This window comes from Epargyreus clarus, unplaced genomic scaffold (genome assembly GCF_041222505.1).
Source record: "Epargyreus clarus isolate Ecla_fem2 unplaced genomic scaffold, WU_Ecla_fem_2.2 ptg000026l, whole genome shotgun sequence".
Lineage (NCBI taxonomy): Eukaryota > Metazoa > Arthropoda > Insecta > Lepidoptera > Hesperiidae > Epargyreus > Epargyreus clarus.
Genome location: NW_027332233.1, coordinates 10431898 through 10440817, shown reverse-complemented (window position 1 = coordinate 10440817; position 8920 = coordinate 10431898). Strand labels below are relative to the sequence as shown.

General features: G+C 37.2%; 1 protein-coding gene across 4 annotated transcripts; it reads left to right on the top strand.

Moving 5' to 3' along the window:
• Positions 1–1570: 1570 nt before the first annotated feature.
• Positions 1571–7722, top strand: LOC140753405 (uncharacterized). Of its 4 annotated transcripts, none has more exons than XM_073087979.1 (3): positions 1571–2616; positions 3613–3675; positions 7257–7722. In XM_073087979.1, the coding sequence occupies exons 1-3, from the start codon at positions 2265–2267 to the stop codon at positions 7283–7285; spliced, it is 444 nt and encodes a 147-aa protein (XP_072944080.1). In that variant the 5' UTR covers positions 1571–2264; the 3' UTR covers positions 7286–7722. The 4 variants fall into 4 exon arrangements, 2 of the variants coding, with proteins under 2 accessions (XP_072944080.1, XP_072944081.1); XM_073087980.1 differs by lacking the exon at positions 7257–7722 and adding an exon at positions 6846–6970; XR_012103563.1 differs by lacking the exon at positions 3613–3675.
• The last annotated feature ends 1198 nt before the right edge of the window (positions 7723–8920 follow it).

Genomic DNA, 8920 nt, shown 5'->3' with positions numbered 1-8920 from the left:
TAGTTGGCTGATAAAAGTGTTAAAAATGGAATAAAAGTATTTAATGTGCTGCGAATTGGAGTTTTTCTGATATAATGTTGTGCATTTTTGATATTTTGGAATGGTAAGGGAATAATTTTGCACATATTGCTTTAATGATCAGTATAAAAGTACTATTATTTATGTGAAATATAATATTTATTTATTTCGCTATCGTACACAAACACGATAATTTATAATACTTTAGAACTATTACAATTACTTTACTTTAAAAAGTTTATCATTCAAAACGTCTTACGAATTTTCTATTGAAGTTACGTGTCCGGACGCGAGTTTAACATTTTTTACCTATTATAAAATGTACAAAACGCCGCTAAAGAAGTTGTCTCTTCAAAAATTGTGTATCAGGTCTTCATGACACACGGTTTTTAGAATAAATTAAAATACAAATATAAAATAGACGTAGGGTAGACAGATTAATCTTCCATTAGTTGTCAACGGTTTCTCTCCGCCACCGCAGTTTCAGCGTGACCACGATCCATCAGGACCATGCAACTGGGTCGAAATATCGGCAGTGAAGAAATCAAAATCGTGAAACGTGAGTACCCGTTACATATAAAGTGCATGAATTTTGATTAATTATGATTAATTGTTTATTTATTTATTTATTCATTTATTTGGCAATCCAACAGCGTTACACATCGATAAAAGAAGATAACAATTTGTTACATATAATATGGCCAAAAATGGATTACACTAAATAATAACTATGAGAAATTAAAATTACAAGTAGGTACAATAAACAATTAATAAACAAATAACAAGTTAATGGTTGTGATTGACTTAATTATTGTGTGTGTCAGGTGTATGTACATGCGTGTGTGTGCGTAATCTAATATATAAAATTCTCGTGTCACCGTTTTCGTTGCCATACTCCTCCGAAACTGCTTGACCGATTTTGATGAAATTTTTTGTGCTTTTCCGGTATCTATGAGAATCAGCCAACATCTATTTTTCATCCCCCTAAGTGATAAGGGTTGTTCACCCTTAAGATTTTTTTATCTATATGGCAATACAACGTTTGCTGGGTCAGCTAGTTAATTATATTAATCTAATGTCTTAAAATAAAAAAAAATGTTGCAATGAACGATTTACTTTGCATGTATTAAAACATTTTCCACCAAATAATCACTTAAAGATAATGTCAATGAAATTAGGTAGATAATTAGATATTTTGCTAGGTATAAAAGTCTACGTAGCAAAGTCTAGGCATAGATTAGTAAAGATAACTCGCTCCCTACAAGTAAATGAAGCCAGTTTTGACAGTTGGAATTGTGTGCGTAATAATAAAGTGTTGCCACGTCTCCGTTCTAGTCTCCCTAAAATGTTTGAAATACGTATTTATTTATTATGTAAATTACGTAGTATTCGTTATTTGTACGTAAACTTTCTCTAAAAAGGTTCTATTTGTCAAGAATTCAAACAATAAAATGACTAATCCCGTCGTCTGTATCTACACCACTGTCTACGCAAGTAGCGGGTCGAGGAGAGCGGAGCGCGGGGACTGCGGCCAACGACCGCGCACCGGGGGCATTGACCTCACCGGCGGGCGGGGGCCAGTGCGCGAACAAACCTCGGCGCAGACGCACGCTCGACCGTTCCATATTTTGTATCGATTTTTATTACGAACCATTATATCGCTCTTACCGAAACCGTATTTTATTGCTGCACGACGAGAAGCCAACTTGCTCCCGAACATTGGTCCTTCGACGAAAAAGAAATCAGCTGGCCGTGGATTGAAGTCGACTACAACTTCTGAGCTACGTGTCCGGACTTTGACCCCGTGGGAATTTTTTCATTCGAGAAGCGCGCCACGCCTATTCAATTGAAGAAGGAATTGAGAACGAAGACTGGATTCAGGATAAGGGCTGACATTCGTGAGATCGTTTCAATCATTATTCCTTTCTTTTCTATTATCCCACATTTTTTTTTCCGCTTTCAAAATACTTAAATTTGTGCAACTATTTGAATTTATTAGCAGACTTTAATGTAATTATTTTATGCTTTGCATTATCGCGCTATAATCTTCGTTAGTATTTTTTTTTATCATAGTACTGCATAAGCTTCGACCCGTTCGACCGGTTATAAACCGTTACGTGCGCCCTGCGCGCGTTGTGCTTAGTCATACTTTTGTTCGTTATTAATTGATTTCAAACTCTCCGTGCCTTTGCTGCTTTCTCTTATTACTTTTTTCTTTCTTAATTTTTTTGCACTTGCCTTTAATAATGGCTGAAAAGCTTATTAAGAAGCGTAGCTCAATGAAAGCAAAGTTAACAAATTTTAATAATTATTTAGACAATCTTTCTAAAACCAACTCTTTATCCAAATTACAGCGTATAGAGCTTGAAGGCCGGTATAGTAAATTTGATGCCTTATACGAAGTTTTCGATGAATTACAGACTGAGATCGAGCTATTATCGGACGAGACGGACGAGGCATACTCGGCGCGAACCCAGTTCGAGGAGCTGTACCATTCCCTGGCTGCGCGAGCGCGGGGCATGCTGGCGGACGCTGCCACCGCGGAGGGCATTCGCGAGTCAGCTGGGTTTGTAACGGGCTCCGAGGATTCTGTATCGGGTAGGCATAACAACAATTTTATTCGTTTACCAAAAATAGATTTGCCTCACTTTGACGGTGGTTATCAATCTTGGCTCGAATTTAGAGATACATTTTTGTCACTAATTCACGATAATGATGGAATAGATACAATAAATAAATTTCATTACTTACGGGCTAGTCTAAAGGGTTCAGCAGCAGAAATAATAAAAAATATAATTTTTAAAAAAGATAATTATAACATTGCGTGGGATTTATTGTGTGAGAGGTTTAACAACAATCGTTTATTAATTAATTTTCATGTTCAAGCATTATTTAATGTCGAACGACTTCAAAAAGAGTCCAGTATTTTACTACGTCGTTTAATTGACATTACAAATAAAAATCTTAGAGCATTAAAAATGATGAATGAGCCCACTGAACATTGGGATACTCTCATTATCCATATGATGTCTACTAAGTTGGATCCCATAACATTAAGAAATTGGGAGGAAAATCGCAACACACTTAATTCATCACCTACTCTTGCTCAATTTTGTACATTTATAAGTAATAAAGCGGATCTTTTGGAAACTTTAGAAGAACAAAACAAAAATAATAAACAAGAAAATAATTACAAATCTAAAAATTTTTTAATAACAAATAAAGTAAATAATCAAACAAACAATAATCATCAATCAAATCAAATTACATCTAAATGTCCCTTATGTAGTAAAGCACACTTATTATATTTATGTGAAACGTTTAAAAGTCTGTCTATAGAATCACGTATTAAAAAGGTACAAGAGCTTAATCTTTGTAAAAATTGTTTGCGGCCCGGACATTTTGAAAAATATTGCAAGTTGGCTCATTGCAAGTATTGTAAACGTAAGCATAATACGCTATTACATTTAGATCAATCTCAAACTTCATTCGTGAATCCAATGCCGGGCCCATCTGAGAATATAACCCTTTCAACGAGTGCTTCAACAAGTGTAAAACAGCCTACTACGCGGTCTATTGTTTTACTGTCCACAGCTATGGTAAGAGTGGTGAGCTCCGACGGTGAGAAGCACGAAGCGCGCATGCTACTCGACAATGGTAGTACAGCAAATTTTATAACCGAGCGTCTATGCGATAAGCTGAGGTTGTCCAGGCGTAGTACGAGTTCCATGGTTACAGGTATCAACAATTTAATTAGTAATAGTACACAGTCTTGTTACCTCAATTTTGAGTCGATTAACGGGAGCTATTCTAATCGAATAAATTGCCTAATATTACCTGTAATTACTAAAAATTTACCACCTACATCTATAAATTCTATGCATATACCTATTCCCTCTGGCGTCCAATTAGCCGACCCTACTTTCAATATTCCGTCTGCTATAGACATTTTGGTGGGGGCAGAAATTTTCTGGGAGGTGGTAGGTAGCAATCATATAGATTTAGGTAGGAAACAGCCTATTTTGTGTGAAAGTAAGCTTGGCTGGATAGTATCTGGTTCTTTATCTGTAAAACCACGATCGGCCCATTCACACTTTTGTAATTTTAGTTCCATGCAAGCAAATCCCGATTTAACAAAATTCTGGGAACTTGATTCAGTCTCTTCTAAACATACACTATCGGCCGAGGAACGTGCTTGTGAGGAGAGTTTCAAATCTCACACGTTTCGTGACAATGACGGTCGGTTTGTTGTTACCATGCCACTAAAAGCGAATCCCGACAAATTAGGCGATTCATTTGTAATGGCAAAACGTCGTTTCTTATCTCTAGAAAGACGATTTCAAAGAGACCCACTTTTCAAATCTAGGTATATAGACTTCATGCGCGAATATGAATGTTTAGGTCATATGACACGCGATACGGGTACCTCTAATTTAGGTGAATACAATTATTTTTTACCCCATCATGGTGTTATGCGCGAGTCTAGTTCGACGACAAAGCTACGCACGGTGTTCGATGCGTCAGCTAAAACTACCTCTGGTGTGTCACTAAACGACATCATGATGGTAGGTCCCACTGTCCAAGATGATCTCCTGTCTATTTTATTACGTTTCCGTCAACATAGGTACGTAGTCTCGGGAGACATTGAAAAAATGTATAGAGCGATTGCGATAACTCTCGAGCAACGTTCTTTACAACGCGTCATTTTTCGTGCAGATCCATCAAAGCCTCTAAAAACGTATACTCTAAATACGGTCACGTACGGCACTGCATCCGCACCTTATTTAGCTACTAAATGTCTTGTAAGTTTAGCAGACTCGGCTCAAAGTATCGAAGCTAAAAATGCAATACGTCGTGACTTTTATGTTGACGATTTCCTTTCTGGTTCCAATTCGATATCTGGTGCGGTACAAATGACTAAGGAAGTCATATCTATATTGTCGTCTGCAAAATTCAACTTAAGAAAATTTCAATCTAATAATTTAGAACTTTTAAAACAAATTGCGCCTAAAAATGAAACTTCAAACAATCATTTAAATCTTTGTAATTATAAAAATAATATTTCATCAAAAACATTGGGCATTTACTGGTTATGTGACTCTGATATACTTTCATTTTCTATTAATATTGAACCATTAGAAAAAATTACAAAACGTCATATTCTTTCAGTTATCAGTCAAATTTTCGACCCTTTAGGATTAGTCACGCCATGTATTATTGAAGCAAAATTAATTATGCAAAAACTATGGATTGCAAAGTGTGAATGGGACGATGTAGTTTCTACAGAAATTAAAGAGTTATGGTTAGCCTTTTCAAGCACATTGCCTTATTTAAATAATTTAAAAATACCACGTTGGATTCTATGCCAAGACTCCATCGTACACGAAATCCATACCTTCACCGACGCATCAGAAAAGGCGTACGGTGCTTGCATTTACGTACGCTCTACCGATAGCAGTGGTAATATTACGGTACGCTTGCTTATTTCCAAAAGTCGTATAGCACCAATTAAGCCCACCACCGTTCCGCGACTAGAACTTTGCGGGGCGCTTTTAGGAGCAAGACTGTGTACTAAGGTAAAGGAGTCTCTCACTTTACCTATACAATCATGTCACTTTTGGTGTGATTCCACGATTGTCCTTGGTTGGCTAAGTACATCTGTTAGTCAGCTCAAGAAGTTTGTGCGCAATCGTGTGAACGAAATACAGGAGACTACTGCAGGTAACACATGGAACTACGTACCGTCTAAAGACAACCCGGCGGATCTCGTTTCTCGAGGCCTGAAGGCTGATCAGATCAGCGGTTCTAAATTATGGTGGACTGGTCCAACATTTTTATTATCCGATCAAACCCATTGGCCTGTTTTACCCAACGCCTCATTGAAACAGGATCTACCAGAAATAGTTTCAAGCTTTTCCATAATTAATTCAAATGATTTTGCATCCGATCCTACTAATTTAAAAGATCATAATAATTACACAATCATTAAAAACTTAATTCATAAGTATTCAAATTTTAATTATTTACAAAGAATTGTTGTTTATATACAAAGATTTATATACAATTTAAAAAACATAACTAATAAAATCACGGGTTTTCTTTCCTACAAAGAACTTCAAAATTCTTTAAATTTAATTTTACATGTAGCACAAAGGGAAATGTTTCCGGAAGAATATTTTATTTTAAAAGCTGGGAAAGCTCTACCGCGTAAAAATAAATTAATTTCATTAAGCCCTTTTTTAGATTCCAATAATCTTATACGTGTAGGCGGGAGGCTTAATAACTCACATTACGACTTCAATACGAAGCATCCGATAATATTATGTAGCAAACATCCTTTGACAAAAACTCTCTTTAGATGTCAACATGAGAAACTTTTACACGCTGGACCTCAATCACTTCTAGCGTCTATTAAACAAAATTATTGGCCTCTTGGAGGTAGGAATTTATCTAAAAACACAGTCAATAAATGTATTCAATGTTTCAGGCAAAAGGCCAATAGTATACAGCCTATAATGGGTCAATTACCGGCGTGTAGAAGTGCACTCGAATTTCCATTTTTAAATTGTAGCGTCGATTATGCAGGGCCAATATTGATAGCCGACCGTAAAGGTCGAGGATGCAAACTCATTAAGAGCTACTTATGTATTTTTGTCTGTTTGTCAATTAAAGCCGTGCATCTGGAGCTCGTTACAGACCTGAGTAAAGAGGCTTATATGGCCGCACTTAATCGATTCGTGGCTCGTCGTGGAAAGCCACGATCTATCTTGTCCGATAACGGCACTAATTTTATTGGGGCCTCTAACGAGCTGTACAAACTTTTACAGGAGTCAAACATCGTGTCTGAAATTTCTCAGGAAGGCATCGAATTCTCCTTTACGCCGGCCTACTCTCCACATTTTAACGGTATTGCAGAGGCTGCTGTCCGATCGGCAAAACATCATTTAAAGAGGTTGCTCAAATTAACAAACTTAACATATGAGGAAATGGCAACGCTACTAACTCAAATAGAAAGCATTTTAAATTCTCGTCCTTTGACACCTCTATCCAACGATCCCTCCGATCTTACCGCCCTTACTCCTTCCCATTTTCTGATTGGACGACCGCTTTTGTCAGTTCCACATCCGCATGTCTCTGACAAATCCATCACATGTCTGGAGCGCTACAAGCGGGTGGAGCTGTTGAAGCAACATTTTTGGTCACGCTTTAACCAAGAATATGTTTCGCTGCTTCAACAGAAAACAAAATGGGCTGCAGCGTCTGGTGATCTACAGCAGGGCTCGCTAGTCCTAGTGAAGGACAAGGCCCTGCCACCATTGCTTTGGCTACTGGGGCGCGTGGAGAAGATCCACCCGGGCAGCGACGGTGTCGTGCGTGTCGCGGACATCAGGACGCGAAAGGGGACACTGCGGCGCGCCTTCAACAACATCTGTCCTCTTCCCATTGAAGCATGCACTTCAACCCGGGCAGTTTGTCTACGCAAGTAGCGGGTCGAGGAGAGCGGAGCGCGGGGACTGCGGCCAACGACCGCGCACCGGGGGCATTGACCTCACCGGCGGGCGGGGGCCAGTGCGCGAACAAACCTCGGCGCAGACGCACGCTCGACCGTTCCATATTTTGTATCGATTTTTATTACGAACCATTATATCGCTCTTACCGAAACCGTATTTTATTGCTGCACGACGAGAAGCCAACTTGCTCCCGAACACCACATTACGAATTGTTTTCTTAGTAGTATAATTTAGTAGGCGCTTAGAGTAGCAAGGGAAAAGAGATTAAATTAAATGTGTATTACGAAAGTAATGTTTATTTATGAAATATACTCAACGCACACCATAACTAATAGAAGTAAAATATATTAAAAATTAACAAAAAATATACAGAAGAAAATATATGACAGTGACAACAACAAACATAAAATATACAATTGCTATAACAACGATTGACTAAATCCGTAAATGTACAAATTAAACAAAAAAATAAATAAATAAACAAGCTTCATGGAATCACAAATCACAAGTAAATGATGAGATATTATTGTTTCATTATTTTTCGTGTTTGGTCCGCCATGATTAAGTTACTGACAAGAAAGAGACAATGTATTCCTTCCAAAAGTAAAGTGACGCAAAAGTTACGTCGATATTTACGTATGAATATTTTGAAGGTGATTATTATTATTATTTACCCCTTATGATTCGACTCTGGCGGCACCACCGCCATAAATATTTCTGCCTCATAACAGCAGTGTTGAGCGCTGCTGCATTCTGGTTTAAAGTGCATACCTTTCTTGGATATGCGCTTCTAGTTAGTCGATTCACTCCACATTTTGTTACGTATAAATCAGTCTCACCAAAATGATCTGAACAAACTACACTCCAAGAAGTTGCTTGCCAGTGAGGATCATTATGACTTAGTTGTATGCCTCCCATTTATCATGTAGCAATATATTTTTTGGAAACCTAAAATAACCACATTGGACAGAAAGATAAATAATAATATTATGCACTATCTACGCAATATGAGTACATAATCAAACGATGCAATTGAAAAAAATATTTTTCAAAAATTTAATCATAATTTAATAATATTATAATATTTCAATTTAATGTTACTCGTACGTAGCTATTATTTCTGTTAAATTTAAATAAAATACATAATCAATATCTAATTTTACTTGCAAGTTATATCCCACATATAAAGTAATTCACAATAATGTGTTTGTGAAATATTAAAAATATGTAGTTTTTAGACCATTTACGAATGAAATGATACTTCTCCGCGCTTTTTCTTAGATTCCGTGCTGTGTTTGCACCATTTAACTGCACATGTCGGCATTTTTCCGCGTAAATTACACCACGACGGTCGGAAACGTTATGGGAAAAACCGTAAACTGTTTTACGTG

Bases quoted from the DNA above. Each gene is read 5' to 3' on its own strand.
- LOC140753405 (XM_073087979.1), top strand. From the start codon at position 2,265: ATGGCTGAAAAGCTTATTAAGAAGCGTAGCTCAATGAAAGCAAAGTTA. The intron at 2,617-3,612 runs GTAGGCATAACA...TACTGTCCACAG, and splicing joins CTCCGAGGATTCTGTATCGG to CTATGGTAAGAGTGGTGAGC. The intron at 3,676-7,256 runs GTAGTACAGCAA...CTGCTTCAACAG, and splicing joins GCGCATGCTACTCGACAATG to AAAACAAAATGGGCTGCAGC.